Source organism: Calidris pugnax, unplaced genomic scaffold (genome assembly GCF_001431845.1).
Source record: "Calidris pugnax isolate Ruff unplaced genomic scaffold, ASM143184v1 scaffold68, whole genome shotgun sequence".
Lineage (NCBI taxonomy): Eukaryota > Metazoa > Chordata > Aves > Charadriiformes > Scolopacidae > Calidris > Calidris pugnax.
The window spans coordinates 3,816,944-3,831,318 of record NW_015090921.1 but is presented as its reverse complement, the minus strand read 5'-3'; the positions used below and the strand labels follow the sequence as shown (position 1 = coordinate 3,831,318).

Genomic DNA, 14,375 nt, shown 5'->3' with positions numbered 1-14,375 from the left:
AGGTAAAAGACTGCCTGGTCACAAGGTACTGGCTTCAAAAGGCAAAGCAAATTTCATACCATCAGAACTTTTCTGTAGTCTTCCCTTGAGGGAACCTACAACTAGATCTCTAGTGCAGCTTCAAGCGCAACTTGAATAGGACCAATGCAGGACCACACAAATAGGCTGTGTTCCTGCTTGCAGAGTATCAGCTGAAACATTACTCCTGCATGTATCAATTTTGGTTTGGGGTGAAGACAAAACCAAGACCCACTATACAAAGACGGTCATAATAGAAATAGGATGGAAAGAGGGAGGGGAGATGACCAGGCTAGGAAGTATTGCCAGAAACAGTACCTAGAGAAAACTCAACTGTATGGGCTTGTCCATAAAGCTTGTGGGAAAGAATTAACACACCTTGAATTGCAGGCAAACAACTTAAGTGTATTATGAGACACTCCTGCTTGAGAACTGTACACATTTTTATATTACATTGTGTAGAAACATGTGTTTGTGTAGCATGATGTTTACAAAATATATATGCAAGAGCATTTGTCCTTTCATGCTCTTTCCATGTATGTGGTTATAGATTCTCAACAAAAAGGAAACAGAGGCAATTCTAGCTTTGGAAGTGATGAATGAAGACTACACTGATTAGTGTTCTTCACTACCTTTCCCTTTAAGCTTGTCTTCACCGAAGCAAACACCACACAACAGGGAAGATAAATCACAGGCTGTTCCCAATTTCTTCTGGACAAGGCACTCCGCTAGCTTCACACTGAGGACCTCAGAAGAACTGCAAGCAGCAAACTCTGCTAAGTATATTCCAGTAGGTTAGCTCTAATTATTGTCCATGTTCTTAGACAGCCATAGCTATGTCTCCCCATTTTTCGAGACTAGTTCACTGTAATCCTGATAACTAGACCCCACTACTCTTGCCTTAGAGTTCCACCGAAGCCACTGTGTTCTTGCTTCTGGAAGTTATATTCCCACCACAGAAGCTTCACAAGTTGTGAACAGAACCACTCTGGTCCACTGACAGTCGCAGATTTGGAAAACTACAGCCAGCTTTGCATCTCCTCTTCATACTTTTGGGGTTCAATAAAAGGCTTGTCAATGGAGCGGATCATCAGCTCACCACAGTACACGCATTCGGCTGCCACAATATCATCAATGTCAGCTTTGATCTGCTCCCGGCTCTGCTGCCCTTTCCCCAAGCTAATGGTATCTGCATCCTTGGGACGGTGGTGGCTCTTGGAGGGCTGACTGGAAGCTGCCAGTTTTTTCTGAAGATCTTCGAGTTTTGCCTGCTTATAGGCAGGAAGGTTTGGGAAAACTGCTTGGAGGAGACAGTCATAGTGAAACATGTGACCACACAGGAAAAGGTAAAAAGGGCGGTTTAGAAGCGGAAAGTCACAAGCAGCACATTTTTCCTGAGGCTCCACAGAGCCATACTTATTTCTCATTTCCTGGATGTCCTCCCGGATTCTCTTGGCACTCTGTGTGGCTTCCTCCATCTCCCTTTTCAGCTCCTCAATGTGCTTGTTGTAGTCCTCTAGGGAGTTACAGATTGCCTCCTTGAAATGGTCAATGGTGACAAAGTCTGGAAAGAATGGCAGGACATCTTCAATCTTCAGCAGGGCACAGCTGGAGAGACAGGCCATTGCCTTCTTGACATCCTTCTCTTCCTGAACAACATGGCGAGCAATCTTCAACCAGAGCTTCTTCCGGAGCTCCTCATCATCCTCAGGGAGATCTGCACAGGACTTGGCAAGATCAACATCCACCTTGGAGTTGGACAGATAAGGAAACCGAGTTAAGCTTCTCTCTGTTTATCCACCACTCAATTTCAAAGCCTGCTGTCCATTATAGGAGGCATTAATAGAAAGCTTCTATTGCTATGTCATTGCCTAGGACTGCACTTTGTTGACATGTCAAACACTTCTCCTCTCCACCAGTATTCCCCCCTGAAGATTTGCTTGCTACCCAGCAGAGAACAACAAAGCCCAGCACTACAATAAGGGCAAATCCATGTTACAGTATCTTTGGTGGCCACACATTTCAGCAGAGACATAGCAGTGACAATAGAACAAAATCCTACATCTCCCTGAAGCTCAGACCAAGCTAACAAAGAGATTCTTCTGTAATAATTATCACAGCTAGGAATAGGAAGTAATTATTGTTCAGATCCTGAACAATAGCTATACAAATGCAGATATGTTAAAAGTGATTTATGTTAGAGACTGAGCTTAAGACAGACAGTACTTCCCCTACCTTTAATTATGGCTTGTCAGTCAGCTGCCTACATAAAACAATTGTGAAAGCACAGATGTATGTTAACAGAGACAAGTCTTTCTTCCTAGACTTAGCTGCACACCTCCTATACTGGTGAGTCTGTCTAGTTCCTCTCAATGCTCGATTGTTCAAGATATCCTCAATAAGCTACATTCCTATATATCATAGCATGCACGCACAGACACACACGTACCTGTAAGGCAAGATCCACAGCCTCCTCATACAATTCCATCACTTTGTAAATATGGACACATGCATGGTGGTGCCCATGCTCTGCACACAGGCGCAATGCATACTTCAGGTCATAGTGGATCCTGTTTGGGTTGGTTCCTGCTTGCTCCAGGTATGACAGCAGCGAGTCCGGCCGACACAAAGCATAAAGAGACAACAGGTAGTTGTGAATGGCTTGCTGGGTTTCCTCCAACTGATAGACACAGAACTCCATATATCTAATGGCCTCATTGATCTGCTGGGTGCTGGCACTCTGGCTGTAGTTAACAAGGGCTGGAATGAGGTTCCTGGCATCCAGTCTAGAGCCCATAGAAATCCAAGCGTCAACTACCTTCTTGGGAATATGCTGGATGAGGACTGGAGAGAACTTGTAGAACAGCTTCTCGTCTCTGTGCCTAGAGAGCACATTTAGAGCTTCATCGTACTCATCGTGCTGGCAGTGGTGAGCTACTACACGCTCGTAGTCCTGCATGATGACTGCAAAGTAGACCATGTGCTCTGTGTCCCCATGGCTTGCCAACAGCTCATAAATAGATGCCCGGTTATTAAATAGACAGTCTTTGTTTTTAGGACTGCTCAGGAAAGTGCGAAACTTCTCCCGTGTATCCAAATAGAGATTTCGCTGTGAGGGATCTCCTTCCAATATGCCCAGCCAGTTCAGGTAGAGCTCTGTTAACCACGTGGTCAACAGAGTGGTCTGTGTCTTCTCAGAAGGCTTTAGGTTACTCAGCTTCTTAATCAGAAACTCCATCAGGGCCTCTTCTTGCTTGGCTTCAATGAACTTAAGGGCAATTTCCTCAAAGTAGTTCTGGGTCAGCGCATAACATTTGGCACTGTCTAGATACCTCTTATTTTGGAAGCAGTGCTCTGCCTCTTTTGCCAGCACAATATCTAGGCACTCTGGACGGTCTTTACAATACTCTTTGGCTAAATCAAATTTGTTCATATTCATATACATCTTCCACACATCTCTAGATTCCCGCTGGACGTGGTAGCGGAACACTACTTTCTCAGTGTGGATCCAGATCTGCTGGACTGTGGGATCTTTGATCATGCGTGTCAGTAAGCCAAACTTCTCCTGGAACAGATCTTGAAAAACAACCTGCCCATTCAGAGTGCATACAGCCTTCACCCGATCAGGCAGCAGCAAGAGGAAGTGGAACTGGGTAAGCACGATGGATATTGGCTTGTTCACAGTTATGTCAATATCAGGAGGATAAACCCAGACCCGTTCATCACTCAAAATTGAATCAGGACGGCTGTAATCTAATGTACCATATAAAACACCATTTCCCATCATCCAGGCAAAGGAGCGTGGGTTGGAGCGCAGTTTTGGGGTGTAAAAGGCTATCTCACTGAAACCAAGATTGGCTGGAAACTCCCGGAAGCTGGGCAAATGGTCAGCATGCATAGCAAATATGGAGCTGAAACCTTGCTGCTCCGTCCCTTCAGGCACTTTGCCAACAAACTGGAAGAGTCTCTTTCGAGTGGTGGCTATAATAAAAAACTTCCCTTCTATGCCTCGTTCAATCTCCAAGCAGCAGACTGGGGCAGGTCCCGATTCCTCCTCCAGAGTGTAGACCTGTCGGAAGTACTGGTCGGGGTTAGTGCTGAAGAGGCTTCCCTCGCTGACAGAGATTTCAGCCTCATAGATCTGTCCCTGGGCTGTCCCCACCAGGATAGGCCCAGTGTTGGTCTCTGAACCAAGAAATTTGTTCCAGCCCACGCTTTCAATCAAGTGGCCTTTCCAGCGGGAGAGCGCTCGCACTTTCTGAACGCTTCTGTTCAGGTAAAGGCATTCACTGGTGTTCAGAGCAATCAGGAGATGAGAGCCTGCCAACAGGAGAGGGGCATGGGAAGAAGGAGGAGAGAACAAATTATGACTGTGCCTAAACAAGCCAAATTCCTGAGGTTCCAAATCCTCGCATTTGATAAGCTCCAACAGCAACATACTAAATCCAAGACTTTTTCAGGCATTCGTAGGAATGTGGGGGATTTCCATGCTGGATCAGAATGGTAGTCTATATGTTGCAAACTTAAAATACTAGTCCCAGATGCTTCAGTAAGAAGATATTCTTCTATTTCAATAAACATTCTAAGGCTAAACATTTCCCAGAGTTCTCTCCTATCCCAGGCAATTGGTGACAGATAGGAGCATCTCTTCCCAAATTTTTGTTTTGTTTTTTAAAACCAGTCAAGGCTACAGTGAGCTGCAGGTGTCTTACAGTCCTTTTTAAAAATTCTTACATAAACACAGCACAGGGCGATTTCCTTTTATTGGTTTTAGCAGCCTTGCTCAGAACGGCCTAATTGCGTACATTCATTTCAGAGAGTTCAAAAGCAACAACATACACACAACAAAACAGTGTTTTTCTAATAGCACAGGGGCAAATTAGTAGGCAGGACCCCTGGGCAATGGAGTCCTGCCCAGAGAAGAACCACCTGTTCTCCTTAGTTACAGAACAGAAAGAGAACTCCTTCACCAGTGCTCGTTATGCACAATCAATTGCATCTGCTGCTAACCACCGTCTGTAAATATACATAGTCCACCGCCTCACCTGTGTGGTCCAAAAACATCTTGTAGACTTTGGCTTCATCTTTGCGTCCCAGCTCTACCTGATTAGGCTCATCTGGCTTCCCAAGATCAATCCTACAAAGAGAAACCATGAAAGCATGCTTCCAACAAAAGCCCACGTAGGCGTAATTGCTCACTGTTTTCCATATTGGGTTCATGGCTTCTTATCCAGTTTGTAATTGTAAGTTCTCTAACAACTTATGAAAAAAAAAAAAGGCAAAGGAAAACAAGAAATAACTTCAGGTCTCTGGCAGCATTACCTGAGAAGGGTGTCTTTGCCAAGGCTCATACAGAGCTGGTTAGACGAGACCACTAAGCTGTTAATTTTCTCTGGAGGAGCAAAATCAATCCTTTGCTTGTTAAATATTGGTGTTTCCTTCTCCAGCCGCGCATTCACATATCCTAGAGAAAGAACATGAACACTTAAAACCAAAACAAGACAAAAACCCAAAGCAACCACCACCCCACTCTACAACAAAATCTAACATAAAAGACTTGAAAGATCATCGCCTGCTCTGAATTTTATCAGAAAGAGAGTGTGCTGCATGGAGCATGAACACAGAGAGCAGCACTCATGTAGATACATATAACAGGAAGAAAAGTAGTAATACGCTTTACTGTCTTGTCACACAACTGCAAATTTGTCACAAGCTTTAATTTGAAAGCACACAAAATTCCAGAAGCAGCCACAGAACTGCCACATAAACTGCACAAAAAGCTGAAAATGAGAGTAGAATCACAAGTAATTTGTTTTCCTTGGTTGACAGTTTATTTGTTCAAGATGGAAAAGGATGGCTGGTATTACATAAGGCACAAAGGCGGCTCTGGTTTGACACTCTCCCATACAAACTACCCAAGAGACCACTGTGGCATTAATTGAAATATATTTCTCTCTTATTCCATGTTGGAACTGAATGAGCTACCATACTTGACATCCATCATTCACAAGCTGAAGCTATTTTTAAAGCCCTGTTGGGTTTTTTTTGTATCCACATAGCAGACTTCAGCATAGAGAGAAGTCTATTGGATTATTTGCTGCAGGGAACACAGCTGGAGGTCACAATGATGCTTTTACCATAACTCTGTTTCACCAACCATAACACTATCCTAATTGCAACTTTCCAGTTGTTGCTGGAAGGCACGTGAACTACTTACTAGAGCCAAAACAATAACCAAGACCTGATGATTGCTGAATCAATGCTCCAACCTTGGCATAAATTGCTTCCTAAGCCAAAACCCATTCAGACGGGTTTACTGTTTCATGGTAAATCCCAAAATGGAGCCAGACTAATTTAATCTTCAGATCCTTTTGAATTCTAAGAAATGCGCAATTAAACTCAAATTAGAGTTAAGGGTTGAAGTTTGACAAGATGTGGCCACCTTATGGGACATATAAGCTGTGTTTTAAGCCCACCAAAGCAAACCTGACAAATCAATGAACTGGAAATGGGAGTGTACAACCAGAGCAAGTGAGCTCATGCGACTAATTAAGTATTCAGCTAGTCAGTTTAGTGCCAATGAGCTTGGGCAACATGGCATCCATAAGAAGGAGTGTTGATGGATTACTGATGAAGGACATCTCTGTGGGAAAGGCAGAGAGTGGAGAAGTAAGGTCTGACTTGAGGGACATGACATAGCTCTGGAGAAATGTCAATAAACAAATAAAACTTTAAAACCTATTGCTTTAAAAACCTCTTATGATCTTCAGTGCAGATGGGCAAAGCACAAGATGCAGTTCAAACTTACTCCTTTGGCTATGACAAAGGCAAAAGCCCAGCCATAGGCAAACACTCAACAACCTGAAACTTAAAACAGGTGAACCCGTAACACCATGTGGCAACACAGAGAAGCAGGATGACACATTTAGTTTTCACTGAAGATGGGTAGAGCCCTGGACCCAAAACCACAAGACTTGCAGAGACCATGCCATTCTAATCCTAAATGAGGACAGCACTCTTTATGGTCTTCCTACGGGGAAGCAAAAGAACCTACAAAATAGCTCATATGTGCTGAGAACTGCAAAATAAGAAGGCATTCATACAAAACCAAAAGCAAGTGATGATACTCATTAGCAAAATCCTGCAACATATGTGCATCCACAAACAGATCTTATCACAAAGTTTCATCCATATCTGTCCCATGAGACTAGTTTTCCCAGTGACTGAATTTCCCATACGCACAAAGTCTTACGTAACCCTCTGACAAAGAAAACAGAGAACATCCCAGTCTGACCACACTACATCATGCTAGAAAGCAAGACAGGTAGATAGGCAGCTATGTTAACCCATCTGCTTCACTCCACGTGCAAGTAAAGGACTTCTAAAACAAGCAGATCCATGCAGCAGTTCGCCTGGACAGGAAGATTAAAAAGGAAAAGAGCTATAGCGAGGCCACTCGTGGCTAAAGTAGCTAACTAGGAAGATGTAAACTTAAAGAAAAAAGAAACCTGGGATTGTATCTCAGAGGAAGCAGACTGCTTCCATCCTAAAGAGCACAGGCCTGACGATCTCTAGACTAAGAGCACCACTTCGAAGCACACTCAATACCTATAGCCTCCCCTGAATTATCCTCAAAAACTCTAATTTGAGCCCTGTTGCTGTTGAAAAAGCCAGTGAAGTAGTGGAAAGCAGCCTGCTGACACTACAAATCCTTTAATTACCTATTCCACTAATGCCTTCTCCTTGCCTTGGCCTCACCACTAGACCAGCTGCAGGATCTTTAAAGGATTCTTGTTTTAGAGGAAAGATGCACATGCAGGACAGACAAAGCAACCACAATCCGAGTAGGCAGCCTTTCCCTCAACATATACATTGTTGTTTTTTTTTCCTTACACGTTGATCCACATCTTAAGCATTACCCACTTATGCAAATGTGCGTTCCTTTATTCCCAGTTAAGCAAAACAGATGTTCTTCATTTCAGATTAGGGAGCTGCAATGCCATGGTTTAAATTCACTGGTATGAACTGCGGTTCAAAACATGTAGACAAAGCTCCCAAGCTGCAGATTTACACGATGTCCCAGCTAACCAATAAATGTATAGATAGATAAAGGAAGGATTACTCTGATGGGAAAAACCCAGATACGAATGGATCGCCAAGTCACATTCATTCAGGCAATCTTGATTTTTTGTCTGAATGCCATCAGGCAAAACAAGGCTGATAGGAAGAAAAGCCAAACATCATAAAGAAAAGGAACAACTAGCACCTACACACAGGTAGGGGTTTAGAATTCAGGTAGGGTTTTTTGTTTTGATTCAGTCATAGTTCAAGCCAATGGACTGGCTTGAATTCCAGCATTCTGGACCCTTTAGGACTGTATGCACTGCAATTATAATAACTGTAGGATCATCATTGCTAACATGAGGATTTTGACTAGTGTCCGTAACAGGAGAAGGATGAACTTATTTAACTTGCAGTTTGCTATACAAAGGAAATATCTATTTTATAACATGCGTTCCTTTCAAACAGTCCCCTCCATCTTGACCACAATGTCCCTCTTCTGTTCAGGCAAGATTCCACTGCAGAATTTCCCACTCATTTCTGGGCAAATCTGCATTTTTCCTTACCGCATTTAATCTGTTCAAAGACCTAAGGTCACCAGCATGAGTCAAGCCTACCGGATCAAAGTAGGTCTTTTCATGCTGAAACTGCACCACTTGAAGTTCAGAATGCAGCACTACTTTAACTTGGCAACAGATCCACTGCTTGGTTACCTACAACTTTGAGAAACAGTACCCGCAGTTTAACAGGCACAGGGAACAACTAACTGAAACAGAGGAGTAAGTTTTAACACCTTCTAAAATTTCCAACCTAACCTTAAGGACTACTTTTAGTAAGTTAACTATTTACTTGCATCTTTTTTTGCCTCGGTTGTCACCGGCAAGAGCTCTAGCCACACCACCCAAGTTGCAGAAGGCAAAGACAGGGACTAGGAGAATGATGAACTGCCCACTGAGGAGAAAACCAGGTTCAAGACCATCTGAGGAACCTGAAGGTCCCTAAGTCCATGGGACCTGATGAAATTCATCTACCAGTCCCGAGGGAATCATAGAATGGTTAGAGTTGGAAGGGACCTTAAAGATCATCAAGTTCCAACCCCCGTGCCATGGGCAGGGACACCTCCCACCAGAGCAGGTTGCTCAAAGCCCCATCCAGCCTGGCCTTGAACAGCTCCAGGGATGGGGCATCCACAACTTCCCTGGGCAACCTGTTCCAGTTCTTCAGCACCCTCACAGTAAAGAATTTCTTCCTAATATCTAATCTAAATCTCCCCTCTTCCAATTTAAAACTGTTACCCGTTGTCCTGTTACTACAGTTCCTGACAAAGAGTCCCTCTCCGGCTCTCCTGTAGGCTCCCTTCAGATATTGGAAGGCTGCTAGAAGGTCTCCCCGGAGCCTTCCCTTCTCCAGGCTGAACAACCCCAGTTCTCTCAGCCTGTCTCCATAGGGGAGGTGCTCCATCCCTCTGATCATCTTCATGGCCCTCCGCTGGACCCATTCCAACAGGTCCATGTCCTTCCTGTGTCAAGGACTCCAGAGCTGGACAGAGTGCTCCAGGTGGGGTCTCACAAGTGCAGAGTAGAGAGGTAGAATCACCTCCCAGGACCTGCTGGCCACGCTTCTCTTGATGCAGCCCAGGATGCTGTTGGCTTTCTGGGCTGCCAGTGCACATTGCCAGCTCATATTGAGCTTCTCATCCACCAAACCCCCAAGTCCTTCTCCTCAGGGCTGCTACCAGGAGCTGGCAGATGAAGTTGCTAAGCCCCTATCCATCATATTTGAGAAATTGTGTTAGTCCGGCAAAGTTCCTGCTTACTGGTAAAAGGGGAAACATAACGCCCATTTTTAAAAAGGGGAAAAAAGGAAGATTCGGGAAATACAGGTCAGTCAGTCGCGACCTCTGTGCCTGGCACAATCACGGAGCAGATCCTCCTGGAAACTACACTAATGCATATGGAAAATAAGGAGGTGATCAGTGACAGCCAATGTGGTTTCATTAAGGGCAAATCGCCTGACAAATTTGGTGGCCTTCTATGACAGTGTTACAGTGTTGGTGGAACAGGGAAGAGCAATTGATATCATCTGCTTGGACTTGTGCAAGGCATTTGACACTGTCCTGTACGACATCCTTGCCTCTAAATTGGAGAGACATGGATTTGATGGATGGACCATGGAGTGGATCAGGAATTGCATGGATGGCTGCACTTAAAAAGTTGTGGTTGTGGCTCAATGTCCAAGTGGCAAGCAGTGACAAGTGGTGTTCCTCAGGGGGCAGTACTGGGATCAGTACTATTTAACATCCTTTTGGTCACATGGATGGTGGGACTGAGTGCACCCTCAGCAAGTTTGCCAACAACACCAAGCTGTGTGGGGCCAGGCTGGATGGGGCTTTGAGCAACCTGGTCTGGTGGGAGGTGTCCCTGCCCACGGCGGGGGGGTGGAACTAGATGATCCTTAAGGTCCCCTCTAACTCTAACCAATCTATGATTCTGTGATCTTTTTCCAAAATCAATTTGCTTCAACTTCAGATTGCCCACAACTTCTACCAGTCCAAGCTTTGTTCCAAGTTACCAGTGCGGTCTGATTTAAGAATAATTAAAATCCTGATTAGTCTGTGACTTTGCAATTAAGTAGTTTCCCAAACTTCCTTTGCCAACATCAATTGTCAGCAAACAGGCAGATTTCTCAACAGTAAGATAGCGATGACTGGAGACAGTGTTGCAGCAGTCAGAAAGAAAAGCTGAGTCCCTGAAAATTTATTTTCAGTAACACGGCTTGTCCCAACACTGTTTTGCACAACACCTATTCAGGACACTTATTCTTCATCTAATGTTACACAACAAAATAATTATGCATGTTAAAACAAACACAGGGAACGTATTTACTTCAGTATCTAGACTCAGAGTAATTCTGTCTGTGTACTTATACCAAATAATATACATAATATGACAGAATTCCTCAATTCTTGCCACATATATAAAGCTCACAACCTGGTTTCCCCAAAGATTAACAGTGTGCAGCACTATATGGCGAAAAAAACTTGAAAAAACGTCTCCATGTATTTCCAAACTTGTAACTCTAAACTGCCAGCTCAGCATAGCAGCTGGGACTACCATGATGATACCAGGTGGAACAGAACCCTCTCATAACCTACATTTCTCCACCACGCCCAAACGTTGTGAGGTGGTATCTAATAGGAAACAGTTATTGAATCTAATAAACCTTGAATTCATCATGGAATATACCTGCCATTTGTTTGCTTTCTGACATGAAAGAAACAACTGACTTCATCACACCATTACTTTACATTGATTGTACACCTCCCCAAACCGTACAGTATACCAAAGCTTCACAAATCTTGACAGAAAAGTTTGACAGTCATACAGATTGCTTTCTTGGTAACCTCCTTCAGCAGTAACCTTACCATCACGTAGTTGGCCTAAGGGAACCACTCTAAAAAATGAAGTCTTTGGCTAATTGCCCCTGGGCTTGGAAACGAACCGCATGCAGGTACAGCTGTGCAGCCAGCCAGAACACTGTGGCTGTAACAGGTGCGTTCCTAAGCATGGAGAAAAACATTAAAAAAAAGGAAGCAAGCTGATGAGATGATCTCAGACAACTACCACAGCTGTGAACGGAGTAGTGCTGAGGTGTGGTTATAATTTGTGACTACGAGGGCATGCCACTTCACATACACGTGTTTCCAGCACACACAGGGATGTGGTGTGTGCCTTACGAAGCCCTCCCACCGACAATGAGCACATCAGTTTTGCAAAGATAACCTGCATCATGGAATCATAGAATCATTCAGGTTAGAAAAGACCCTCAGGACCATCGAGTCCAACCACCAACCTTACGCTACATAAAGTTCTCACCCCTAAGTTTCATCAGGAACCGAGCATTCTCGGCATCAAAACACGGAAAAACAAATTACAGCCGAATGTTATGCCACAGACACAGGGATACACCTTTTACTGGAAACATTTCTCACAGCCTGACATGCCCTGCTCCCCACTCCGCTCCCAACTCATGAGCTGCCACCTTACCTCCCCTCTCCCAGCAGGAAAACCCACGGCGGGAGTCCCCGCACCCCCGAGGCCCAGCCGAGGGGCTAACGGTTGGAGCAGCCCTCCAGCCGCCCGGAGCCCGGGCCTAGTCCTCCACTGAGGCGGAGGAGAAGCACCATGTTCCCAGGGGCCTGGCTGTAACCACAGCGCCGCGCAGCCCCCGGGGGCCGGCCCGGGCCGAGATTCTGCACCTACCGGAGTGGGGGATGCCCACGCTGGCGCGGCTCTGCTGCACGGAGGCGGAGCGGTAGAGGGAATCCTCATACTCGTCCAGGATGGAGGCCATGGCCGCCAACGGTCACCCGCCAACCGGTTACCGGTACCACAGGCTCGCGCCGGCCGCTTCCGCCAAGGCTCAGCTGACCCGCCTCACGTGGCCACCCGGGGGCGCACTGCGCCTGCGCGGCGGCCCCCCCTCTCTCCCCCGGCGCGCGGGGCGGGAGCCGCTGTGAGGGACAGGGTTCCTCAGTCCCAAAATGGCGGCGGGTCTTCCCTTCACCGTTATTAATTACACCTGTGGTCGCAGTCTTGTGGCCTCTGCGCGCTGCCGTTCTGTGGTGCGCGGCTGTGCGTGTGGTAACTCACCTGAGAGTCCATCAATGGGCTTCACTGCAAACACGCCCGTCGACTGTGTGGGAAATAAGCTAAGTTTTGCTTCAGCTAATTGATGTATCATTGTTAGTGTGATAATACTAACAAAGAAGCCTTAGTAATAGTAGAGTCTAATAAATTGTATCCAATTAATCCCCAGAAATGCCCTTGGTCTGTTAAAGGATCCTTGTTCACAGAGCGTTATCTAGGGGAAGAGAAACAAACTGGAACATGGCCTTCAACACAAAAACCCAAAGGGTAGGGGTGTATCAATAAGGGCAAAGAAACCAGTCTGGTAAATCTGCCAAATAGATGGTAGCAAAGACTCTGAAATAACGTGTACCTTAATCAACTAATCAAAGGTGTGTTTAGGATAATAATTTTGTAGAATAGGTGTATGTGTGCCTTATATGGGAAAAAGTGCAAAATAAACCTGTAATAGGTCAAGCGGTCGGGAAGAATGTGAGCTCCAACTTCTCAGCCAATGAGAAGGGAGACAGAAACTGAAGCGGCCGGGATAAAGGTATAAAATACCTGAAAGCTAAAAGATCGTGCATCTATTTTTGGTGCACCCGATTCAGCACTGTTAAGTATTAATAAATTATTATTTTTTTAACCTTTGCTTTGGTGACTTTGTCTTCTTTAAATTCTAAGATGTGAGTTAGTGTTTCTCACAACTGCAAACAGTAATTGGCTGGTTTTAAGCACTCCGTGTCGTGAATTTTTTTGTAGCACTGAGTGCTAAAATCTTGCTTTTATGGCTAAAATAGCGATCGTGGCAAAGCATGTGGGCTTCAGGCGTAAGGCTGTGCTTGAGCTGTGCCAGAATTGCTGTGCAAGTTTGTCCCAGCTTTTCTAGGCACGGCTTGTTGGGCCCAGCTTCTGTGTCACTAACTAGTACTGCAGAGCAGGGTTCTGAGGTACTAAATAGTACTTAAGAGCTGTTCTGATTATGCCAACAACTGCTATTTACAGCTTTACTCCCTAGAAAAAAAAAAACAACCCAGAATTTATAACAACAGCATTAGCAAAAAGACTAGTCTCATAAAAAAAAAATTGGATTTCATCCTATATAAAATTAATATAGGTGTACATACTATATGAGTACGGAATACTGTATAATATATGTAATCTTCACTTTCTGGGAGGAACAGAAATGTCCCACGGGGTAGAGGACAATTTGCAACACAGGGATCCAAGGTAAAGGAGGTCTTCCCAAACTCAGTTTGCACGTCAGGTGGCAGCAGGGCACCACCGGTAGCAGTGCCGTGTGGTCAGCTTGGCACAAACAAGAAAATGACATCTCCTTTTTCTCTGCTCTTTTCCAGGACACCTGGTCCCCATACACCAGGGCTGCAGTCTGCAGTGCTCTGCCTCGGGCCGGTTCCCCAGAGCTCAGCCAGACATGCAGGTCCCACGCTCGCTGGGTTCCTGCAGGCTCCCATGGCACACCTTCTGCGGGGTCATCTCTGTCTGCTTTGCTGAAAACATGAGATGGCTCCTCCTGACTCAGCCTGCCCGCAAGCGCTGGCAGGAGCCGAGACCCAGCTCCAGCCTCTGCTGTTTACCCTCTTTATGTGGCAGCTCTGAGCCAAAACAACAAACCCACATTCCTTGGCTCTCCAATCCTCCTGATCA

General features: G+C 45.2%; 1 protein-coding gene across 1 annotated transcript; it reads right to left on the bottom strand.

Moving 5' to 3' along the window:
• Positions 1-402: 402 nt before the first annotated feature.
• Positions 403-12,500, bottom strand: VPS18 (VPS18, CORVET/HOPS core subunit). The gene is made up of 5 exons (XM_014950379.1): positions 12,342-12,500; positions 5,341-5,482; positions 5,064-5,155; positions 2,468-4,338; positions 403-1,766 (listed from the first exon to the last, which is right to left on the bottom strand). The coding sequence occupies exons 1-5, from the start codon at positions 12,430-12,432 to the stop codon at positions 1,038-1,040; spliced, it is 2,925 nt and encodes a 974-aa protein (XP_014805865.1). The 5' UTR covers positions 12,433-12,500; the 3' UTR covers positions 403-1,037.
• Between the last annotated feature and the right edge of the window lie 1,875 nt (positions 12,501-14,375).